General features: G+C 29.1%; 1 protein-coding gene across 2 annotated transcripts in view; it reads left to right on the plus strand.

Moving 5' to 3' along the window:
- Positions 1–27,582, plus strand: part of LOC113548914 (netrin receptor UNC5C) — a 114,754-nt gene that overhangs the window by 25,219 nt on the left and 61,953 nt on the right. Inside the window, exon 3 of one of the 2 annotated variants that reach the window (XM_026950016.1) lies at positions 9,257–9,694. In XM_026950016.1, coding sequence (XP_026805817.1) covers positions 9,257–9,694 — 438 coding nt within the window. The remainder of the gene's footprint in view (positions 1–9,256; positions 9,695–27,582) is intronic. The other variant, XM_026950017.1, reaches the window with a different exon arrangement.

Below are 27,582 nucleotides of genomic sequence, written 5' to 3' on the forward strand. Positions count from 1 at the left end.
ATTATATAATAAAAAAAACAAGTTTAATTTACCCGTTCTATAGTACTTTAATGGTCTGATGTGTGATAGGTAGGTACAATAAATTACAAAGAATAATGGAAAATCGCGTTTTATGCTTCTATTAATGTGTTTTTTTACTTAAGATGAATAATGAAATTTATCACTGAATAATGATAATTAGTTTTGTGAGCATAATCCTTCCATATAATTTATTAATAGAACCAATAGAGGTAAGTAACTTACGTATTTCTGTGTAAATTATTAAATTGACATATTATTGATACCATATATAATATTTAGATAATTAATATTAATATTTAGTAATAAGAAATGTTTTAAAAATTATAAAGCGCAATGGGATTATTAAAATTAGTTTGTATTGTATTTAAAATTTAAATATAAACTACCCGTTTGGTTCTTTTAAAATTTGCAATGAAATATTAAATAATTAATAGTAGATATAACAAATATTTATTCATCATCGTCTTTCATGAAAGAACTTTTTTTGTTTTCCACCTTGTCAGAATGAACCAATGCCTAAGTTGAGCTTGAATAGGTGACTTAATATTTAAAAACTATTATTTCTGAAAAGGAATAATATTTTATAAAGTAATTTTACTCAATTAATTTTTTTTATCACTTGCAAGGAATTATTATTATTATTTCTATTTATGTATTGAATATTTTAAATTATATTGTTTAACCAATACATGATTAGGTATACAGTGAATGTTGACTTTTTAAGTACAATTTTTTTTTTAATGCGGTATTCAAAAATATATTTTAAATGCTTCACTTATAAATTGTTTATTTGTACCTTAGACGAGTTAAATAATAAATAAAGTTTACCCGTATAAAAAAAGTAAGATTAAATGTAAAGAAAATGTTATGTTTAAAATCAAAGCATTAAAACTCTAACGGATTATTTTGATTAAGTTTTTTATTAACAAATATTTCTAACATTTTTTAATCAAAGCTTAATTAAATGAGATATAATAATGATAACAAAATAAAAAACATTAATTTCATTCTTATAAATTATTATTTTATAATGTGTGCTGTCCTCTTATAAATTGTAATATAAAACAATATAAACCGATAAAATGACATAGTTTTATAACAACAACAGTATATTTTAATATAGAAATTATTACCTACAAGAGGATATTAAATATTATCATTGGGCATAATTTGATACAGCCGTAAAAAATCTATCTGGGATAATCCATTTATCCATACAGAATACATTAGGATTAATAATATTATTATTACTGTTACAAAAATCATGTATTATTAATAGAATATAAATCTTCAAATGCACATACATGCACACACCTCTCATAAATTAATATAGTTGAAGGGTTATAAAACTTTTATAAAATCAATTTTCGATAATTTTTGGATACACGCGAGGGGGCGGCTCTTCTTTTAAACCCGAACACGTTTTTAATGTTTCGGGCTTTCTTGGAGGTCTAATGATATATATTTATACATTTATATAATATGCATTTCTAGGCTTTATTCTACATTCTTGTATTTCTATTAATTTTCAGTTCCCTGTGTAACATGTGATACGTATATTATTATTATTATTAACGAGTATGAGTAGTGTTTGTCCGGTTTTGATCGATTTCTCTATTAGCTCGTACATGAGTTATCGTGTACCAACTCTCACAGGTTTTTTTTCTGTTAACTGGAGGTACTTACGTATATATGTATGGATTCCGTTCGGTTTAAACCTCGAACCGAGATTTGGTGACAAATGAATAACCTGCAGGCCTCCACTCATACTCCACCTAATCGCCCATAATCTTTACCCATCACATTGGTGAGAGTATAATAGTATTCGAGATCTGCCCGATATGGTGGCCAGCGGGGAAACGGTCGAAAAATAATTACTGTCGTGTAATAATTAAACACGTGCAGTCAAAATAGAGTTGTACCGTATATACAAGAGGCGGTTTACAGAATTTACATAATCTACGATCACGGTGGAATTTTAGAATATTGTGTGTGTTGTTGGGAGGACAGAACATGGATTTTTATTCAAATGAACTAAACGAACGTCGGTGGTTGAAGCAAAAAAAAATCGAGGAAATTTGTTAAACAAGACGTGTGCCAAGCAATCGTTTCGAGTTTTTTTTTAACCTTGTAAAATCAATTGAACCTGCATAAGGATTAAACCATTAATTTAAAATAAAAATAATCCTTAGTTTAAATAAACGATTGCGTAATATAATATATAATACTATTTTTCGATTTAGACAATACAGGTAGGTAGGTGTATTTATTTAGTTGGTAATTTATCGCTTCATTTTGAAACAGATATTTCTATAATAATTGAAGTTTAAAAAAATATACATGATAATATTTTATATTATATATTAATGAGCGCTATAGTTACTAGCAATAAGGTACATTACGTTGGAAAGGAGACACTAGTAAAATCTTATTTTAAATCTTTGTTTATTTCTACGTATACAAATATTTTAGAATACGTACTGAAGTCGTAAGAAAATGGATTAGGTACCAAATATTTATTTTTGTTTTTGAGGAAGACACGGAATACACCCTTTGTCACTGTAATACAGACTAAGAATGAAATCTATTTAAAGAAGTCGAAACGTTTATTACTGAATAGCTTTGTATAGTAATTCTGTCATTTTTATTCTTCAGCGTTATGTGAGTATAATTTTAACGAAAAACTGCAATTTGTGGATATGTTTATAATAATATATTGTATAGAATTTAAACATTTTTGAAGAACGAATTTTATTTTTAACTTGTGTAAATACTTATTACAGTTTAAAATGCATAAAAAAGATTTAAAACTATACAAAAATCACGTGTTCATTCTTTATCCTACAAAAAGTAATAATAATATGTATGTAAATGTATCTTGGTTTTTGATAAATCGTGTTTCAATGTTGTTGTTTTATTTCAGATTTCGATTATAATTATTGAAATAGTAATTATTCTGGTACCTATTTAAGTTATTTTATTACTATTATTTTATTTATTGTCTACCCATTATAATATTAATTATCCCTTCCTAATGTTATTCAAAACAATTTTATAAAAAATGCTATTTATCTATCTTCTTTGCGTCGTGTGGATTCTAGAAAAACAACATCATAGCAATCCAGTCAATTCAATAAACATTAACTTACTTATATAGATGTCTAATTAAGAAAATTAAATTAATATAGGTAATATATTAATACTCTTGTAGGAGGTATTGGTAAAATCCATTAACAAAAGAATTGGATTTATTATGTTTTGTTAGTGTATTCATTTCATAAATCTGTGAAACGATAATTTCCCCAACGGCTACAGTAGTTACGTATATATAACTATATATTTCATATATTATTCATATATATACTCGCCCTCGCATATACAAAGACCACCACAACCGTCGTATACGAGAGTCTAATTAACTTGTAGAAAAGTTTTTCAAAATAACAATATTATAAATAAATATTGGACATTTATAAATAATTACTGGTTGTAGCCACCGACTACGATATGTCTTATGGTGATTGAGTCGTGTATTTTTTCCTCTACTCTTACCTGTAACATAATATATGCAATGGGTGGCATTTGTGTGTGTGTATACATTGGCTTGTTGTGCGATTACCCAAACGGATAACCATTATTAACTGTATTTATGTAGGCGTGGCAGCAGAGTGCTTTATCGGAAATGTAAAATTATAAGTCTCGCAAAACAACTGAAAAAATAAACGAAGAGAAAAAGTCATGTAAACTTCTTGGATATCTTAATGGAAGGTCATATTGTGTGGGAATTTTGTTTTAGATGTGTATATAATATAATCGTGTCGTCTAAGTCTCCGTTATATACAATGTAATTTTCGAAAGAAAAAAAACTTAAAATACATTGAGATTCAAGTTTATAAAATGTTTATTCTTTTTATTACAAATCCCCCACGATAAGTAGGTACGAACATATTTACAATCATCTCAGTTAACAAGACACAAACACAAAATTATATTTACTATTCTCGGAGGCTCAATTATTGACAAACAAAATAATAACCAAACGTGATTTATAATTTATGAAATTTTTGACTTCATAATATAAAGGTTAATATGAATTTATTACCTCAGTGAAACATTCTATAATATAGTACATATTATATACTAAATATTTTATAATATACACTCAAGGTGATTTTAATATATACTATTTCATATGTATTTTCCCAATTAATAATTTAATGTTTAAGGAATAATTAAATAATTTTATTGCAATATTTAAACTCGCTTATTATTTTAAATAGTATTAATATACAACTATAGATACTTTTTGTTTATAAAAGCAGTGTATAGTTTTCATTTTTTATTCATTGTTTTCTAAAAGGTTGATTAGTATACTCAACTTAATTAGGTAGATTATTGTACATTCGACTTATTATTTATAAAAATGTTAAAAATTTGAAAAATATTTTTACTCATCTACCTATTTCATAAATATTATAATTATTTGAGTTACTTATTTATATTATAGTACAATATTCGTATACAATTGTTAAATATACTACATTAAATATTATTTATCATGACCGGTCACACATATGAAAGTTATTGGCCTGTATTCAAGGGGGACAGCTAAGATTTCTAAAGCACTCGAAATGTGCGCACAGTCATATGTAGCAGTTCCGATGAGTAAATCTTAAAATACGCTTACGCCTTATTACCCTTCCGGTCAAGACCCCGGATGCGAGTGTCGGCTGAAGAAACCCTCTGATGTTATTCTCACTTTTCACAACAGTTATTTTTACATATACATATTATATCCATTATATTATATAATAAATCACCGGCTCGAGTAGTCAATGTTCTGAAAAATCGTAGCCTCTCCGCACGAGTCCGATTTTACGCGTCGCAATAATTTTCCTCTTCGCGTTTCTATATATATATATATAATATTATATACATATATTATTATTATTATTCCGTCGGACATCTCTATCTACTGGACCACTCGTACGTGTCTTATATACACACATGGTATTATACTGCACGCGGTCGTTATGTGTTATTAAGTCACGTATATAGGTACATATATTATCGTTTTATACACACACAAACAGCGGCGGAATCGTCGTCAGTCGTGACCAGTTTCAAACACGCAAAGAAAAATCCGCGAACGCTTGTCAATTATTTACTTTGAGTTGTGTCCGTTCCGCTACATGTGTGTCATAGTTCAATATATATTATCCAAGTGAACATTATATTATATTCCCATCAAATAGATATGTAGGTGATTAAAGTTGCGGTAATAATAATGTTATATAAAAATCGTTGCAGAATACGGGATGGAGTAGGTTCAATATCCCCTCGAGTCTGGGGGTTACGTCTTCCGCTTATATACTTATAATCTATATTATTAACTGAAATACTCGTTTATGACAAGAATATAATAAAACTATAATACCAATGTAATTGAATGCAATCGGACTATACCGTATGATAATACAACATCTTGTATAATATTAGTTTATCCAAAGTCTACGTTGCAGTAGTTTGCATAATCGAGATATGTACGTAGTGGGCAATGGTTTCTTTTTGTTCCAAAACTTTACAATTCATAAAAAAAAAAAAAGGAAGTTGACTTTACATATTACGTATGTCGTATATCAACAATCCGTTTAAATTCGGAGGATGTACGGTTTTAACCTTGTTTCGAAACACGAAGCAAGAGAAAGGAAATAATAGTACCTGACGCTTCTGTATGTGTATGTATAGAAGATTAAAAGGAGAACAAATCCAGCACACATATTTAACTGTCACACAAAATGTTTCGTATTCTTATAATAATATTATGGTTAACTATGCATATTGTATACGCATTATAATATGAAGGTATTCCGACTTTGGGATAAAAAAAAAACGTTTTTAGGAGAACAAAAATATGTATAAAAAATACAATTTTTAACACTGTACAAGACTGTATTACTATGGCAGGGGGACTAATATTCGTAAAGTTTTGCTGTAGTTGACCCCCCCCCCCTTCTTAAAACATACACACACATGTAGCAGGTGCTACCGACGTGCCAACAAAAAAACGGTCTGAGTATTATTTTAAAAATATATGGAAACCAGTGCGCGTGACGCCATCGCTACCGCAGAGACTACTATTATATTATATTATTATATACATTCGACTGCAAAAATGAAACACAACATCTGTCTAAAAAGATATTTCGATGTTAACGCTTACACATTATTATGTTATTATTTATTTACGGTTTATTATGAAAAACGTAATTTATTAAATGATTTACCGCGGTCGGTATGCATGTATACACGCTATTCGACCTACCTCAGTGTACGTTTCCGTAAATACTTTCTTTAAATTTTATTTATATAAATACCTACTGCATAGCGACATTGCTAAAATTATGCTATCAATAAATCTTCTGAGCCGCAAAAAAAAAATATGATGTTTTATCCGCTGTTTTGAATAAAATTGCACATTTACATATTATTATTCATATAGATAGGTACACAGAACACATGTAAATTATTTTTGGTGGGTTGAAGTTTTTTTCTTTTACATTTATTACTATAATAAATCGATTCGTACTTGACTCGATTTCGGTTACAACTTAAGAGCGTATATATGGTTAATTGTTGTGTTCTCTATGTGTTGGGATCTGGTAATAGGTCAAGCGTGCATGTAAAATATTTAACTCGAAAAATGTCCAACGTTGTAGGAATATAGGTTGTTTCCATTATCAAATTACGGTCAATCCGATGGGTTCAATAAAATTACTTTTGTTGTTAATCCTAATCCTAATCCTCTTGGCTGGATATTATGTCGCATCGTTTCAACCGAGGTCATCCACACGAGCAGCTCAGGGTGTTAGATATATTATAGTTGTATGTATGTACTTTAGAATATAGTGTATGATTTGTTGCGTCACGCTAGAGCACGTCTGGGTCTCTAATATAGAAGACCTTTCTATGAGCGCGTTACTGGCTGATTATCAGTATTGTTATCAATAATAATAATAATAATAATAATAATAATACTGTGAACGCTTGGTGACTCGGAAATACAGAATTTACTTTTCTCGATAAATGTCCACTGTTTTAATGGATCTATGACATTATGAACGGGTCGCTGGTCACAGAAACAATTTATTGTAATATGAACTCATGTTACTTCGGCCTGATATTGTACTTAAGGGAACATGTTATATAGTATAGGTATTTACGAATATAGGTATTATATATTTATATACCTACTCACCTGAATATATTATTACTATCCTGGAACAGTTTTTTTTTTATTCTTCGTTTGTATAAGTATAGCCAGTCTTACAAAAAATAATAGTATTATATTTAAGTGGGCCAAATCAATATAAACAGTAAACGCTGATCATAGCGAGGGTCGCGGGTGTAAATATACCGGAAATAATGGTTAATGGTGTAAACCCGATGTTAATCAATAATTTTTATTTCCATGAATATAATAAGCATCTACTGTTTATTTTTTATATTTACAGTCTAGTTATAAACACTAAAAATACAACTATTTTTATGGTAGGTAAGGTACTTAACTAAAAATGTTATTGTCATTCGGACAGTAGGCGTCTCATGGGATTACAGTGAAAAATAATACGCCGTATACGTTAACACGCTATCATATATCTTTACGACAAAAAAATATTGTCATAAAATGTCACTAAACTATTTACACAAGTTTTAAAATGATTATCTGAAAAAATATCACCTATATTAACATGTGTCTATTATCGTGTAATATTTATTATTTATTCATAGAGTAAATTATTGTCTTTATTTTATTTAAAAATAGTTGTAGGTATAAGAATCAGATGATTTAGTGAACGAAAGGACTTTTATACATTATCGGGAGTCTATCGAGTATTAGTGGTTGATGTGTGTAGATGGCATGACGAACTAGAAGTAAGAAACGAAAGATCTATTCTAAAACGTCGTTAAAGGATAAAGTGTGAGAGTAGAAACCCTAACCATCCAACCGAAACTATGGGTTTCGGAAATTGTTTTTTTTTTTTTTTTTAATGGAATTCTCAAAGAAATTGGGTTGAATGGAATAAACAAAATGTGTTGATAAGTTGAGTTAATGGACTTTGATTATTTTACGTTGCGTATATTCAGTTAATTATGGTAATAATATGTTATAATATATATTATACGTGCATTACAATATATTTGTCTGAGTGTATTTTAAAAAAAAAAAACGTACCATGTGTTTAGAGTTAAGATAAAATAATTATTATCAGTAGAAACTTATTCTTATATTATAGCTATTATTGGTTTATTATGCATTTTCAATATATTCTTTATAAAATTATATACAAACAAATATATAGATAATACAATATAATATGGTTTTAAATATTTATTATTTTATAACTGTAATCAGTATAGTTATAAGTTCATTTAATTTTAAAAGTTTATAAATCCATACCACATACTATTTATAAATACAGATATTATTGTATTTTATTCTTATATATTATGCGGCATTATAAATTATAAAATAGTTAACACAAAAGGGTAATATTGTTTATGAAATGCCAATGAAATTTAATGAAAAAAATGCGTGTAATACGTTGACTGAATAGTTTTTTTTTTTATTGTTACACATTTTTTGCTCTTCACTAACAGATACGACAGTATATATATAAATAATATAGACAAACTTATGGTATGAAAATATATTTCCCGTACGTGTTCGAAAACTGCTTTCTTTTGGGTATAATATTCTAATTTTTTTCCTGAAAAACATCATAAAAACATTACTACAATCCTTCGACATTCTTTTATCGAGTTTGGTATATTTCTTTGCGTACAATACGTGTATTTTAAACTCGGTGTTATCCATTATTATTTGTGAAGTTATTTTTTTTTTTCAAACGGATTGTATACCTATACATAAATCTCGATGGCACAAGATACGGTTGAAATTTAAATGTGTGTATATTTTTTGGTCTTATCTTTGCCGAAACAAAAAGTATCTGATTGGTATCTTAGATGACCATATATAACCTATATAGTGTTATAGTGTATGATGTATAAAAATGTTTACTAAAGACTTTGTGCTTATACGATTATACATATACCTAACATAACATTATTCAATTTTTATTTAGAATTTTAAAATCAGTTGTATAACAACGCCATACAATAGTATACGTTTACATATATGATAATATAATTTAGATGAAATCTTTTTTTCTAGCAGGTTTCGGGTCTTCGTCGGAAACAGGTGGCGGTGGTGGAGAAGTTGACGAGGGGTCATACTTGCCGGGTGGTGACACTCTCATGCACCCGGTGACGGCGTCCAGTTTGGACGCTCCCGTCCAACTTCCGATATTCCTCGAAGAACCGATGGATGCGTACGTGATCAAAGGTAAACCAGCCTCGCTTACTTGCAGGGCGGCTCATGCGTTGACCGTACACTTCCGATGCAATGGCGACCGGATCGAAGATACTATGGGTCCTGTAGTAACCGACTTCGTGGACCCGCAGACCGGCGTCCGGAACGTGGAAGCTATTGTAAACATCACCAGGAACCACGTAGAAGAGTATTTCGGAAAGCACAACTATCAGTGTCAGTGCGTGGCTTGGACTTCGCGCGGAGAGATCATTAGCAGACCAGCCAACGTGGTCGTAGCTTGTGAGTATCTATTACTATACTCAACATATTAAAACAATTTACTATAATTATTGGTTAGGTAGTTATAGGTTAGGTCAGGTCGCTCATTTCAGTGCACACTCACTACCTCCAATATATTTAAGTAGAGGTAGGTGTGTAGGCTTTTTACTCAAATCATGGCTAACGATCGATTTAAGAGGCAATTCGAGTATACTAGATGTATGGGTGCACTTGAATTGTCTCTCATAATACAATACCCGAAAATATATACACATGATATTAACCGATCACAGATATTTAACGAGTTTCATAATAGATTATAGATAATTTCATGTTATATAAGCCTATAATACAATTTTTATTGATTTATTATTATTATTATTTATTTGCTTATATTTTTATTACAATACCTAAAATTTATTTTAAAGTATTCTTGTCTGCGCACAGAAAGCAAATTTAAGACAATAAAGAATCTATTTATATATATTATTTATCAATAGAAATTTGAGTAAGTAGGTCAACTACTTGTGGTAGGACTGTAAGATGCAATTCGAATAATACTACAATATATAATATATAGGAGTCAGATCAGATCACGCAAGTGGGTCTTATGAGTTTTTGGGTCGTTATAAAGCCGAAAATATTTCAAACGTAGATTCTTTACTATGACACGTAGAATAAAGCTATTATACATACATAAATACATTGATATTATATGCACCGTGTACATATTATAATTTAGATTAATTCCCGCACGTTGTGTTTCTGTGTGTATTTTTTGCTATGTAAAATATAATATTATATGCCATAGTATAGTCATGATTTTTTTCAGCTAATATACGATTACTAGTTCGATTTCATATATTACGTTTTTATTATTTATTACCTTCTATGGTCTACCCGTCATATAACTTTGCAACCGTAATTATTATGACACAGGAATGTATATAATTGTTTAATATACTTTTTCGTTTTATTAACCTTTCTGTACTTAAGTTGAACGTATATACCTTTATATATTACAGACATTATTTGAATTGTACTTATACAAATAATGTGTTTATACTGATACACAAAAATCGATGTTTTTCTATATATATTCATATGTATGTATCAAATAACTACAAGTATATTATATACTGCCAATTTGTTTATATCGCGTGAGCACAAACGAGATGTGTTCGCTGTTCCCCACAACAGATTGTCATGTCATATCGTACCGAAACTCGTGACTGCAAATCTATGCAGACACGCGTGTAAAAAGTACACACATACACACACACACACATATATATATACGATAGGTATATCGTATGTAGTATAATATAGTCATAGGAGGTACTTGTCGAGTACCTTGCAGAATGTAATAATAATATTTATTATCAATGAACACAGATTACTCGCAAGACATATGCGACGTATATGACGTACCTACATACAATTATAATTCAAACGCTTTCTCTGCGCAGGTATATCATATTATGTTCTTTAACATACGTAAGTACTTTTTTTTTTTTTGGTCTCGTATACAAAGGTTTTTGCAAAAGGATTACGTCAAAGGTCTTAACACGACGCGGAGAAGCTTTATTATGTAGTAACGAGAATATTTTTTCCACCGTATGGCTCCCTCACACTTACCGCCATTAATATCGATTGGATTGTTAAAACGCGTCCATGAGAAAGTTTGCACCATTTGTTGTCGTCGCTGCACGTTCCCGCCATACTATCCACAGCAGCCACCACCCGAAATCCGTTGAAAGCGATTTCCGAACGAAAGACGAGTGTAGTCACAGCTGGTGTGTAATCTGCTTAAAAGTTAAGTCTTGTTTTCATTCGTATCCACGCATGTATGCTGTGTACTAGTTGCTTATACACACACGCATAAATATATATGGATATTATATATAGGTATATATATAAAAGTGTTATGGAAAACCGGCCGTTTAGACTTTTTCGCGACACGTTGTTGTCATAAATGCAATACGTGCGGTTTAATATTCGAGTATTATATAGATATACAAACACTCATATACCGATTTACACGACGTATCGAAAACTTTTCGTGTTGTCACAAAAGGTTACAAAATACAAATCAACGATGATTGTTCCGTAATGATATTTTGTATATGGGCGAACGTTTATAAATGAAATACTCATTATTTAATCGTTAAACATATAATATTATAATTAGTATGTACAAAACAGTATACGGTTTGGAACTATGGCACGAAATTTGTTAAATTGCCCTTTTCAGTAATAATAATATATTATTATAATCCTCGACAGCTGTCTATAATAAGATGCGGTTAAATCGTGTAGAATACTAAGCGCCACCGTGACCAATCTTTGCATTATAATATTATTACGAAGTTAAATACGATATTGAAAGCCGCCGCGACGTTAACAATATTATAATAGTATAGTGGAAAAATATACGATTTTTTTTACATATTTTATATTTTAACAATATCAGCAATAATAATTATTTCCACGAAGGCTGATCGTCCATGTACAAATAACAATAGTCATTGTCAAGCGCATAAAACACTGTCGTTAAGCCACGATCAGATGACTCTGATGAATACTTAATGAGAATAAATAAAGAATCGAATAACAGCGTAGTTCTTTGGGTGTATATTATATATAATGAAAAACAATAAAACTCCGTGTTTGGTCCAATTAAAAATGAAAACTTTGTCGACTTTAGACGCGACATGCCGGCATTAACGGATCGTCGGAACGCCTTTGTTTTATCCGAAACGAACTTTCTTCCGGCGTACCCGGCCACCATTATACATACATATATATATATTAACGCCACCGCTCATATCACTGCTGCAGACTTGTGAATCGAATGCAGCAGGCCGGGCACAAGCCGACATTTGTGTTTCGTATATTTTATTATTTTTGCGGCCGATTAATGGTGCATCGTTAGCGGTATAACTGAACTATTCCGATAACGGTTTTAATTACCATTTCTATATCCATCGTCCCGGCACGGTTTCTCTTTACGACTCACCAGAACTTTCGCCCACAGTCGAGATTTATTGTTCTTTAAAATAAGCCCAATAATATTTTTTCGTTTTTTGAATTTGTTGACTATTGCCGTTGTGAGTGAAAACATTTACATAACAAGAATATTAAAATAATATACTCTATAGCTCTCGTTATCTCTGGAGAAATGGGGTGTTAATGTTGAAAAAAAAACTGACAGTTTTGACGTTATATTTTTTCTGAATAGTCGCGGTGAATAAAGGCGACCAGAATAATTCCTTTAGAATATTTTTTCGGTTCACCTAAGCCTCAGTGTCTTTATTTTTAAATCTTAGCTTATTTATTGTAGAATATAAATAACATTACATTATTTTTTATTTTATGACAGGCGGGCGATTGCTTACAATTTTAACTTGTTATTCGTCTTAAATTCGTACTTATAGCAATTTTTAAACTCCCACCAGAATTCCGTTAAAAAAAGAGAAAGATAATTTTAATTTTATATTTATATTTAATTATCTCAAACAATGAAACCCATTACCATAATTATACCATCATCAAATTTAAATAATATATATTTGTATGCGACACAATAGCTGTTTTTGCAAAACTCAATTATTAAATAAAGTTACTTAAGCCCGTATTAACAATATAATATTTAGGTCCTATAATTTTAACCAAATTTGGTCAATGCCTTGAAAATATTAAGTTAATTTAAAGGTATCAAATTCTTACAATTCAGTTTATTTTATCGCTACTCGTTACAACATTATTGTTGTTTTTTATTTTAATTCAGACAAAAAGACAATTATTCATGTAATAACATTATGTCATTTTTTTATTTTTTACATTTTGTGTCCACTAGCTTTCGTTTTATACAAAGACTAAAGGTACATATGAAATTGGATAGTACACATGTGTCAATCGAATCGTTCTTATATAACCTTGTAATGTGAATCACCCTTGTTTGTGAATCGTGATCAAGTGGTAGTTTGCGATTTTTTGAGTGTACACCTCGTATTTTGGGCTGCCTTTATGGACGCAAATTAGACCGGCGATAATTTCGCAACGATTTGTGTGAAGGGACCAACAGTTTTTGTCACGTACGTGTTCGTGCTTTTCACGTGACAGTTGACATTTCTAGTATAAAGGATAAAAAAAAAAAGAAAACTAAAGAGTCAGTCGCAGCTGGACGTTTTTGGTCCCTTTTAATAATCGTCGGGGTGTAGGAGGGTAAAAATTCGGCCACGTCAAAAGACCGAACCAGTGGGGCGTCCTAATAACTAACCATAGACCTCATTTCCATCATAATGAATACGCGATCCCTGGCATAGCCGCGTGCTGCCTGCAGAATCATTAGGTGGTCAATGGTGGCAATAATAATAATTAGAGAATCGGCCCAATTACTACAAAGGTTTGAATTTTGTCGGTTTACCCCCCAATGGTCAAACTACATATAATTTACAAAACGCTTAGGCTCCGTTACATTGTTATGAACATGTCAAAATCACCTATATTCATTTGGCTAATAATACATTATATATTTAAAAACTTATTTTACGTTATAATAGTATTTTAATATCTTTTTTTTTACGTTTAAATTTCTAATAAATTTTTATTACCTAATCGTAAAATACTTAAATAAAATAATAATTTTATTTTTATTTATACTTAACTTCCATCATATTTCAATGAATTTAATTATATCTTACGAGAACAACACATTATAATATAGATACAACAATACTGCTGTTATAGGTACTAAATAGTTATATATCATTAGTATGATTGGACTATTTGATATATTATTTAATCAACAATGGTTTAATTGAATAGGGTAGTGTGAATTCACTATAATAGTGACCTCTATGTATAGAGACTATAAATGTTGTATTTATAATATCCTCGATAATATCACAATCGAAGTATACGTGCTCTCAGCTACAACAATCGGTGACGATTATCATTTTTTTGTCATCATTGATGTATGAGTTATTGTTTTGGTAATCGAAATCACAATAATTATGTTAGTGATTTCTAATAAGTATTAAATACGTTATATTTCATCAAAAAATCGATTGGGATAGGTCCAAAATATTGTTCCAGTTATATAAAAATAACGTTCCGCAGAAAAACACTGAAACGTTCCTAAGAAACTTGCGCCTAGAAGTTCCAAAAATGTGACTGAAATGTTTTATGCTGTGTATTATCTTGTAACTATTAATGCAAGACATTATTTAATATAAATTAGAAATATTTCCTAAATGGTGTTCTAAAACAATTCAATTAAATCTCATGGCAATTATTCCAATGATAATCTTATGAATCACAAACTAAATGTTTTTTTTTTTGCTTTAAAACTTTTTTATCTGTGTCCCATAATATACGATTATTCCTCTAACTATTCTAACCTCTATGATGTTTTAATAAGAGGCTAAGGTATCATAGATATATATCACATATCTATTATTCATTAATAACTTAACCCAGAAATAGTTAAATAATAATTATTATATTATACGTTCATAAAAAATATATGCATATTTAAATTTACATATAAATATAAAGTTACATTTTAAATACATATTTATATTATATACAAATCTCATCTTAAATTATTTGTGAACTATAAGTGAATCCAGTAGGTTGTAACTTTTTAGTGATATTATTATATTACTTAAATAAAAAATAATATTATTGAAGAGCGAAAATAAATAAATAAATAAACTAATACATTTTAGTAGAGAAAAAATGTTCAATAACAATACATGTTTATAAAGTTGCAGTAATTAAAAATGTTATTGCATATAAGAATGTTAGCCAGTTATGTTGAATAAGTTAAATTTAATCCGATAGATTTATTTCTTATCCTATAGATAAGATTTCAGTGCTCCCGTAAAAATATCTGTATTATTTTAAGTATCTATTAAATATTTTATACATTTTCTATTATTTTTTAATAGCAGAATGTTCATAAGTTGGTATACAAATTATTTCTTATTATATTTGTATAATTCCGTAAGAACTGTCAAACTAAATATTTTTTAACAGAATACTGTATTCCTCCGAATATTTGTTGAGATTAATTTTAAATATTATTTGGCAATGTTCGATTTTTTTTTCTTATATTTGTTGGCTTTGTGACTAAACAAAACCAATAACAATAATAATTATTGTTTATACAAGCTGTCGTGCTGTGTATAAGATTCCCCGTCGAGCCTATGTCAGAACTTGGCTCTTGTCTGAATAGACAAGAGGTCTACGTGCCTTACGTTTTTATTTTGACAGTATTCTGATGTCCCACCGAGATATCCTATCACCATCCAATTCTCAAATACACTTAACATTATTTGTTTGTGTTTTTCAAAGTTAATAATATGTCTAAGAGTTTTTATATATTAATTTCAGATATATTTTCATTACTGTAACTCTTTCTGCACCCTTGATTGCAAACAATGAATCGAAAAATTTGACTTTTGCATATGTCATATTTTTTTTGTTACAGCCTTACAAGGGTGGACATTGTTATGTTAGCACATGTTTAACACGTGCCCAAAGATGTTTTTTTTTGTATAAAAAGGGGAGGGCGTCTGTCTGTTGAGGGAGGCTTTTTACGTCAAAAAAACATCTAAAAGAATACGTCCTATAAAATTTTGAAAACAATAGCTGACGAATCATTTGTATTGCATATGCGATGTAAAAATGACGTGTGACTAGCGATATAAGGGGAATAAAGGAAAAAGTAGTATGTTAGGGTGGTGGTGCTTTTTGTTATGCAAAACTCCCAGAGCTTTCGAGAAAATTAATTTTGAAAGATTATTTCCACTCGACGAGTGGTGTCTCATACATTGTTGGAATGTTTGAAAAATTTACTCAGGGAAGAAAATATGCGTGTATGCGTCATGTATCATTCTTTAGCGCATTTAAGAATAACACAAATGGTATAATATACAGTAATTACAAAGTATTATAATTTATTTTATACTGACAGTGTTTTATAATATTTGAAAGAGTTCACTAATATTATAGATTAAGTATTGTGGATTATAAAGAAACAAAATAATAGCCATTGTTGTTTGACACTATATTATAATATTACAGTACAAGAGACTATATGTTATTAGTATTACACAAACCTAATGCATTTAAATTTAAAGAACAAATTTTCATTATAAAAACTAGATATGCGAATAAAAAAAAATAAACAGTTTTCTTTTCAAATATTTAGTCAGTAAAATTTTACCATAATAATTTATTATTTTTATTGTAATATTTTTTTTCTATATTTATTTTTATACTGTAATTTATTGATAAATGTTAAATCAAACTATCACTTATAATTCATATGTAATTTTTTTATGTTTTACAATTTAAACGTGTTGAGAGACGACAGGATAAAGTGATCGTGTGTCATGAAGATAAGCAGAACTATTATTACCGTTGGCTAAGTCTAACTATGCCTGACCACTGTCAGATGCAATGGGGTCTGTGCGTCTATTTCTTACAGGAACGTGGTATACCTTTTAGTATGTTTTGAGCAAACGAAGTCACCACAGCATTCTAGTTGGATTTATTTGGGGTCAGTGTAGTGCAAGGAATTTATTGCTAGGCTTCTTCCCGGATTAGCTTTACACTTAAAAGGGTGGGAAAAACCCGTCTTCGTTGTAACCAAAGAGCCCTCGTTTTTAAGTCGGGCGAGATTTATTTTTTCAAAGGTTTTGAATAGGGAGTCATCTTACCGTCTAGGGTTGAACTTGTCTGGTATCGGCTTGTAAGAAAAAATGTATAGGTAGTAGACACCTTATAAACGCATAAGGCGTATAACACACATAACCCTTTTGTGAAATCATAAGAAACGTCACATTACAATGTATTTCTGCGCAATTTAACTATCTAAAATACCATTTTAAACCGTCACAAGTTTTTATTATCGATAATAAGTTGTATCAAGTTACTTTTTTGTAAATTATTTATCCAAAGTTGAAATATCACATATATTTTAATAGATTACTAATTAATTACTAAATATATAAATTATAGGCATTTTAAATTTGTATTTTATGTATATTGGAAATTTACAATATGATTGTTGCCATTTACTGGTAACTTAAATGGTTAAAATAATCGTTTAAAATGTGAATAGAACATCGTGGAACTTCAAGCTTTTTCGTGACGAAAACAAGGGTTTGATGTTTACATTGGCAAATCAATAAACTTGAATTTCCTTCTTTTCAACCATGATAAAAGAACAATAAATAAATTACAAAGAATAGAAAGCCTTTTATAATCATCGAAAAGTCTCTATTTTGACGTTTTCTTATCATTCAGTTCCTCAGTTCTTTTAATTTTCAAACATGAAAATCCTGTATTAATTAAAAAAAAAATAAAGTCAAATAAGTACTCTTTTAAATAATAATAAAAAAAAATAAGGGATGAAAAAAAATTGAACAAAAATGTAATTAAAAACCTTTATCTGATCATATTCGCGTTTAATTAAATAACTAACTTTTTTCATCACAAAAGCTTTATCCAGTTAACTAGTCTGTGGTTTTGTTACGTGGGCTTGGAGGGGTTCTCGCAAAACAAACTAGTGTTTCCATTTTATCCAATTATGCGGGCGTGTGTGTGATATTAAATCTATGATTGATAGCTAGTTGTTAAATCATTTTTTTATTTTTAAACATACTACTTAATGATTGGAGCATAAGGTTTATTATTATTTTTTTTTATCCTTCGTGATCTTTGTATGACCAATATAAGAATAAAAAAAACGGTAGCTCTAATATGGAAATCGTGACCACCAGATGCATAAACTGTATTGGAAGCCCGTATATTACATACGAGTGTATTACATACGCCCAATATTTTTCTTGACGTGTGTGTGAGAACATTTAAACGGCATTGATGTTGTTTATGGTGTGGGTTTTCTGTGGTCATGTGACAATCTGACTACGGTAAGAGAATATGCAGCACCTAGACACGTATATAGTACAGTAACTTTGGAATAGCGATCTTTATTGATAATGTTTAAGTTTGAATGAACGTGGTTTTCTATAAAAAAAACATGTTTATTTTTCATTTTTTCCCCGATTTTGTACAATCCAAATATAAAATTGTTTATTATATTGGTATAAAATATAGCTATAACGAATACATTTGAATTCGCCTTACTTTCAATTAAAACACGCTTGAAAACAAAAATATGTTTTTTAAAACCATTTAGATAAATATCAACAAAAATATTTTCTTAGTATAACAGCTTTTAAACACATAATGCTTTACAAAACTATTCAATAATATTTGTAAATATCAATCATAATATAATAGTATATTATTTATAATCTATAATTATTTTAGATTAACTATTAGTATTGAGTTGATGAAAGCATACAATAATTATTTATAAATAATAAATATATAAAATTATAAATGTTTAGGTGCAAATATTACATACATTAACATTAGTAATTTAAAAAATAAAATAAAATTTAGATGGCTTTAATAGAAAACATTTTAAATTAATTTGGTAGAATGTGTCTTTTCTATATTATGTTCATTATGTGTGTAGATAATAGGTATGTGAATATCAAGTTAAAATAACTTATACATATAATGGTTGGTATTGTTCATAATGATAAGAATATATATCCTATGTAACGGAAATGGTTATTTAACGTAGGAATAAAGTATGTATTCAACTCCTTATTAAATGTTTATTTCCAATCGCCTTAAAGCATATACCATTGTCTCTTGTTTGTGATATGATCTTATAGAATATTTAAATTACATTGAAAAGTCGGTTAGTTGTAAACATTTAAATACTAATTATTATTTTTTATTATTATTATTATTAGTGTAGGCTAATAAAGAATACTGTTATCTTGCGCTTATATTCATTTGATCTTCGTTGTGTATAATATGTTTCGTGTAAATTCAGCTGTGTAGTTAATTTGACTCATTAGAAATTATTCTTAGTTCTAAGTATAATATTGTACAAAATACGTTAAAATATTTTTCAATTGTATAGCAATAATTAATCCCAAGTTTTTTTAATACCCAAACAATGTCGTGTATAGTTTAAATTTTTTTATTAGTGTTTATTTGTTCAGGCTTTATAATATTAGTGGATTTGAAAAATAAAGGTAAAACATACTTTTAATTTCAAAATTGACTAGTTTCAATATAACCCCAAATAATATAAACCATTCTATACATAGCTTTGTAACAAACAAATATAATGGGTAAAATAATATCGCGCTTCACCATACGCTATTGTCCAGACAACCGTTTTATCATACTGAATGAAGAATATTACATTTCAAAATAATCAAAGTAAAATAAACTTTGATGCAGTTCCAATTACCGCCTATTGGATCTATATATAAAAAAAAATTATAATAATAAAGTATTCTTGCATTTACATTATAAATGAAAAAGGTAAAAAAAATTCTGTCGAAGTACCAATTTGCTGATGAAAATAATGTAAATAAGTGGATTATAAAAACCCTAGTAATATCCGATTTCCAATGGCTTTCAAAAATAGTTTTTCCGATGTTATTGAAAAGTTTCTAATTCCATTAATCGTCCTCCCCTCTAAGTTGAACTGGACCACTACAGACGCTATAGCACTACGCCGTATTGTGGTCAGATTACACTATCCGAATACAACAGTAATTTAATTCCCGCAATTTTATCCGACAGTTTTTATTAATCGATTTAAATTATAGTTTTTAAACTTTACTCATAAAACATAACTGGTTCAATTCTAAAAGATGGTAACTGAGTTTTCATATTATTTTTCGCTTTATATACATTCTAAATTATACTAAGGCTATTTTTATTTTATCTATTTCGTGATAAATTAATATCTTAATTACGAGTATATATATATAAATGGTTACATTTTGAGATCATCAACTTTAAAATAATAAGTGCAGACATGAAAACAAATGTTATAGGAACCATATTCGTTTTCATGAATTTTATAGCATGTGTCCATGTAACGTGTTCATTAGTAAAATCATATGCACAAATTATGGAAACAACGGATGAAACAGTTTTTGGAACCGATTTTGATTTTACGATATTATATTCCCTAGGGGGTCTATCGGTAGTTGTAAAATTCAATCAATTGCCAGATGTTGTTGAAAAATATAGTATCGCACTATGCATCATACACCTTTACACTCACATAATATATATAGTTGTTGGTATTTACGTATTATTATTGCACTATATCAGGGGTCACCAATTAATATTTTTGAAGTGCCACATTAGGAACCTGAACATTTTTTGCGGGCCATCAACATTCTAAGTACATATTTACATTATTTAAAAACCAATAATATTTAACAAAATAATAATGATAATAATAATAATAATAATGTTGTCGTAATATGTTTTATTTATTCTTTGTCTGCGGGCCGGATAAAACGGATAAAATTTGTTCGCGGGCCGTCATTTGGTGACCCATGCATATGTATTAAGTTATTTTAATTATATTATTATAAATTTATAAAAAAATAATGATACGCCGGTAAAATCTAAGTTATGATTTACTGCTGTCGTGTTTATCTCTACAGTATTTATAACATAATATTTATTTTATTTTACTTATTAATACGTTTTAAGAAAATTTATTACTATTGGAGAAATTATATGTTAGAGTTAAAAAACTGTGACCTCAGTATTTAAATTATTACAAGCATGCAATATATTATATTACGTTACAGGTATTAGTAAATTACTTATCTATCAGAATAGGATCAAGAAATACGAAAACCACTTATGTCACTTTAAACTTATTATTCTAGATTAAATTCTTTTTAATCAATTAAAAAAAAAACAACTACCTCAAATTCCATACTGCAACTCTTTAATTCAATACAGTGTGGTCATTTTATATAGATTCTAAATTAGGCTAAGTACAATGTCAAAAGTCGCAGCTACTATATATACCATATAATCTATAATGTGTGCCCATTTACGGACCTAAGTGTTTCCCTGTTCTCTATGGATCCCATTAAGGCTGGTCTGTCATTGTTTTTTTGTTTTTGTTTACATGTCGCCGCACAGACAATGCATATACGTTTATATTATTCCGGTCTGACATTTTAACACGTCCCAGCAGGTTGTCGTGTTACTATTTTTTTTCCTTATCCTTCGCTCATGCATTTCATTCATCAACACACGCCTTTCTCCTCTAGCCCTGTGTGCAACGTATTTGACGTACGCGCACGCGTACATTCATGTATATGTTATATATAAAACAACGGAAACAAGATCATCTCGAGTGCTATCAAGATCGAACGTGTTGGTAGTAAACCTAGCATAAAAAATAAATAAATAATTGTATCGATAAATATTTTGTTGGAAAAATATTGAATTGCTTTTGTCATTTTTACATAAGAACTTGTGGGCGAAGTCACGTAGGTACATGGAAATCAATAGATATAATATGCGTATATAATATACTCGGGCCAGTGATTTTTTTTTTTTGTTTACATGGCGTTTTAGTTTGAGTTGCACATCCGGATAGACATCGTATAAATTTACATTATACCATTGTAGTTATGTCTTTGAGACAATCATGATCGAACCAGTCAAACGTACAAATGATACTATAAGCCGCTCGTATTTTACCGAATTATGCTGTGTCAGTATACTACAGAACTTAAATAGTATTAAATCTAATTGTAAGCGCCCGTTGATAGTTAATCCTGTTTTATATCTATCCATACGTACATAGTGGGAATTAATATATATATATATATATATATATAATTTTGATCATCTACAGTATTAGCATAACTAGTCCTCTAGGTTCTCTATATTATGTGAAACAGCCGAAATTCATTTAAGCATTTGTTGCTCGGTTGCTTATTATCTACGTATTCGTACCAGAATTATAACTAATAGTCAATTTTATAATGACAATGTACGTACATAATATAATCAAATAAATGAACCGTTATTATCTGTAGGCTATGATAAGTATAAAAAAAATTATTAGTCAAATAATTTTAATTTCAAAATATACCTATACACAATACAATATGCAATTTACAGAACACATAGAACGTTTGAACATCGATTATTGGCGTATTCGTCGTACATTATAAAAATACTCTAATACAGGCTATGCTTATTGCTTACCTATGAATTGCAGACAATGATATTTCGACGCATGAGTCATGACAATAACGAATGGGCTGTAAATCAACTTCCCCTTTCTTTTGCACGCGACTCTACCGCCTGGTGGAGCCACAAGTAATTATAATTTTATTTTTACTACCTAGGTACTCCCAAATCATAGGGAAAATAATACATAATATACAAATGCAATCGGTATACCTTTACCGTGCACAAGAAGACCCCCGAAGGTAATTATATTTTATTGGACGTTCGTGACTGGCTAACGTAGCTTTTGGTGTATGTGAAAACACGTTTACTGATATATGGGGTGTAGTATTAGTGTACGTTCAGTGAATTATATGTCTCATAACATATTTTTTTCGTTTTACCCTTTACACACCCCGGTCAGGTCGGCATCCTTTTATTTGGTCGCTTTGATGTTGAAAAGACAATTTTTTCTCTAAAAACGCTGATATCATAAATATTATACAATATATTGTCGGCAGTGTATTTCTTGTTTATAGCGGCTTTTCGGTTGGTGAAAAAAAAAACAGAATTTGACCTTCAGCAGTAAGTACCAATATACTCTTCTTGTCCGATGCTACTTAAATTGGATTTTACATAAATATAAAAGTAACACGAAGTTGACTGTGCTTAAGGACCACAATTCAGTTTTAAAATAAATACGGTTTGAAATTTAATAAGTATATACACTTAAATAACTATCATTCTGAACAGCTATATCTTATGTTAACAATTCATGCAATTACTTTTTTAGATATTACATTTTTAAACTAATAATATAGTTTAAATTATCTTAACCATTTCTATTACATCGGGTTTGATTTTTTTTTAAATTTACCGTCATATGCCAAGAGTAGATCCAGAATAACGCAAAATAAATATTTAACTGTAAAACGCAAGCGTTAAATTTTGTATAGCCTTTTATATATTTATATGCGTTTAATATTATAAAATAAATAAATATTACATATTTTATGCTGTCTATTTCATACTGTATTGTATACTAATTCGAATAAATGAACTTTTAGCCAGCCATAATTTGCATATTGAAATTTCCCCTTGTTTGTTTTATATTTTACAGTGACGAATTTAGAATAATAAATACATTTCTAAATATATATATACACGACACACGAACGATGTGTCATCGAGGTGCAAAAATTCACCCACCACGATGTCTTGCGTGTATTAAGACCGTTATTTCAGGTCTCTGACATTGCCGCCGCCCATATTTCGCCTTTTTGCTTTACGCAATCCATTGCACGCATTAACAATATTACAAAATAATGGCGATCGATTAAACTCTATACATGCAAATATCCTATGCGTCGATGAGATCATAATAATAAACGACTTTTCACTGTACCTGCACTCAGCAGTGTATCAGATAATAGTCGTTTAAAAGTGCATTGTTGAGTAAATTTCTTCAGTCCTACATATCTATTTCCAACAAAAGAAATCACGCTCGACACGCTAATGGCCACTGATGCTCACGGTTATATAAATATGTAATACTATTATGTAAGTAATATGTATATGGTATATAGGTACTATAAATTAAATTATATTTTATGTACAAATGCACGACAATTTTAAATTTAACTCGCCAAAGATAAATATTTCTAGAATATCAAAATATACAATTACTTCAGAGTTCAGATGATTTTATTACTGATTGTGGTATTAAAATTAAGTGTCGTTTTATGAAATACCTATGAAATATTTTTTTCATTTTAATTAAAATCTGAAATGTAAAAATTATTACTAATTACTAATTATTATGTATTTCACTTGAATAAATTCTTCCAGTATTGTTTAGTTACATACTTAGATTGAAATAATCATTATACCATCACACTATTGTTTACTTAAATAATATAATAAAAACATAATTGATTTGGCCATTTTCTTCCTTAACGCGTTAACAAATTATCATAGATCACTATATGGTACAATTTCATTAGAGATTCGAAAATTATTTTCATCTGATGAAATTAATATTTGATGTGCGCCCATTAACTACACCCGGTAATTACGCTTTCTTCTCTCTTCGAGATATTCAACCATAAATCCCCATAACTCATCGTATACACTTCAACCAGAGTTGATAAATTTATTTTTAATTATCGTAATATCTGTTAAGACTCACATGTGTGCCACATTCCTTCCAAGATCGTGCCGTGTTGAGTATAAGTCAACTGAAATTGAATGGTTCTACTATGTACACTGTTTATGTCTACGAATTTCTGGTAAACCGGATTTTTAATCTTATTATTAAAATTCCAAACATAAATTGATTTATTTTTATGATAAAACAAAATGTATAATATTGGTATTATATGTATATGAATACATATAATTATTTATCACAAATTAAGTTTGATAAATTTCGTTCTAATCTAAATAGTACAATATCATTTGAAAACGTTCCCAAAGCATGAAAAGTACCGCTATTTTTTACATTTTGACAAGTACATATTTTGATTATTCTACGAATAACACAGTGATACTTTTACCATTGTTATCTTAAGTAGACACATGTATACAGTTTTATTTTAATTTATTTGTTCATGGTATAGTAAAATCATGTACTGCGTTGTTTTATCGCTTAGTACTAGATTATACAGTATTTTTTATAGAAGCTTATACAATTCACATAGTTTTGCGAAGGATTGAATGTAAATCGATTCCCTGTTATTTTTAACATGTGGTGTAAACAAAATAAAGATATAATATTATGTAGTATATGTATATTTTTGTCTTAATTTGTCATCACTTTTTGAACATCTTAACAAAAAATAAATATATATTTCATGTATAAATATCATTCAATATTTGAAAGTTATTTAAATTTACTTATTTTGTTGTCACTCGTGTATAATATAAACACAAATAATTTAAAATTACAACCCTTGTTTATTTATTTTTAAAGTTTATTTATAATGGTTATCGATTACATGTAAAAGATAAAAGAAGCCAGCAGAGTGCAAGTTACAGTTTAGTTTAAAGTAAAGAAAACAATATATACAATACACTCCTTGTACGCTAAATCGTCTAGTATTACGTACCTTCTTTAATGGGATTCAGAAGTCGTTTTCTGTGGTTTTTCTTCCCCCGCTATCAACGATTGGGTTTACACCAAAGGTTTCTTGAGCCCATTAGCTATAAAAATCCGTACAGAAAAGTCCTGTGAGACGGTTGTATGTTAGGCAGTATTATGGTAAGCGAATTTAACTGCAGAAGTATACACCATCACCCATCTTTTCTGGTTTATTTCTTGTACGCACATTGTAAAACATTGAGGATAACATTTTTTTTTTCATTATTCTTTTGTAAACCACACAATGTTGTGCATATAACAATAAATGTAGTTTAAATACGTTGTTTTTTCTACTCTTCTCGTGTTCGCATAAGCTATTGCATTAAAACAAAAATAAAAAATAAAAGTGCTCTGTTAACAACAAAAATGTACTTCAAGACACAGAATACTATGGTGGTGTTTGAAAACTTTTAACATAAACTAGTTCTAAGAGTGAATCACATTAAAGTTGAGTATGATATTTGCAGTCGAGATGAAAAAGAAAGTCACTATACATTCAATTCTTATGTGTACTCTTGATGCTTATAGTGCCTACCTACTCGAGCATTTTATTCAATTTTGACTAGGATCGTTTAAATTGAATAGGGAAATTAAGTAAAATATATTCGTATACAAAAACCATTTGTCGTCCCTTCTCGGTTTTATAAATACAATTCACTTTAAATTCTCTACTGGATGACGAGAATGCATTGTAGAACAGCATTATAGTGGTGGCTATAACAAATCACCGATGACTCGTTAGATATCTAAAATAAAAATTAAAAAAAACCTGTAATCGAAACAATAACTCGAAACCCAAAGATAACTATCGAAATATTATACGCTTGGGACCCCGAGGCCGTTACGTAATAATTAAAACCAGATTTCCTTTCTCTGTCTATACGCCGAATGGCATTTCAAATTATAAATTATACTTTGGTGTGATATTTTTGAAACACCGGGTACACATTATGAGGGGGGCGTAGGTATACTGTTGTCCGTAATCAAAATCGAACGTTCATTAAAAGCTTGTCAAAACACTGTTCGCTATACATAGAATCACTATGTGAGGGGGTTTGCAACCCGGATTTGATGATAAATTATAAAACTGTTTTTGACCTAAATTATAATCAGGCATTGTAATAGCTAGGGGGACGTGGTTTGGAGGGAGAAATATTGTGTTATGGTTAATAGCAAACAAGGGAAGCTAAAGACTAGATGTATTGTTTTTCGTATGTCACGTAAATCAACAACGGCATGCGTACTGTAAATGTTTTAAAAAATCTTTAAAATATGCTTGTTGAAATGTCTCTAGGTAAACCGCATGCCACATGGAAATATTTTAGTAATTATTTGAAGTTGTTTATTAGTATAAAATATTTAACTATATTTAAGTTATTTTTAATGCAAGAAAAAATAGGCATTTTTATTGATATTTACACTTTGTGAATAACTAAATTAAAATAATACTTTAATTGTATATTTATCTATATCAACTTTTTTATTTTTTTTTAAATAATCTTATTTTTATTTTAATGCTAACTTCAAAAGTAAATTTAATCAACCTAGTGTTTCTAAAATGTTATTTTAAAAACTTAGTAATAATAATAATACGTGTATTATAAAAGTTTATTAAATATAATTATTGTTCGTGTCAATTTTGAATATCGTGGTTACA

Source organism: Rhopalosiphum maidis, chromosome 1 (assembly GCF_003676215.2).
Source record: "Rhopalosiphum maidis isolate BTI-1 chromosome 1, ASM367621v3, whole genome shotgun sequence".
NCBI classification, from domain to species: Eukaryota; Metazoa; Arthropoda; class Insecta; order Hemiptera; family Aphididae; genus Rhopalosiphum; species Rhopalosiphum maidis.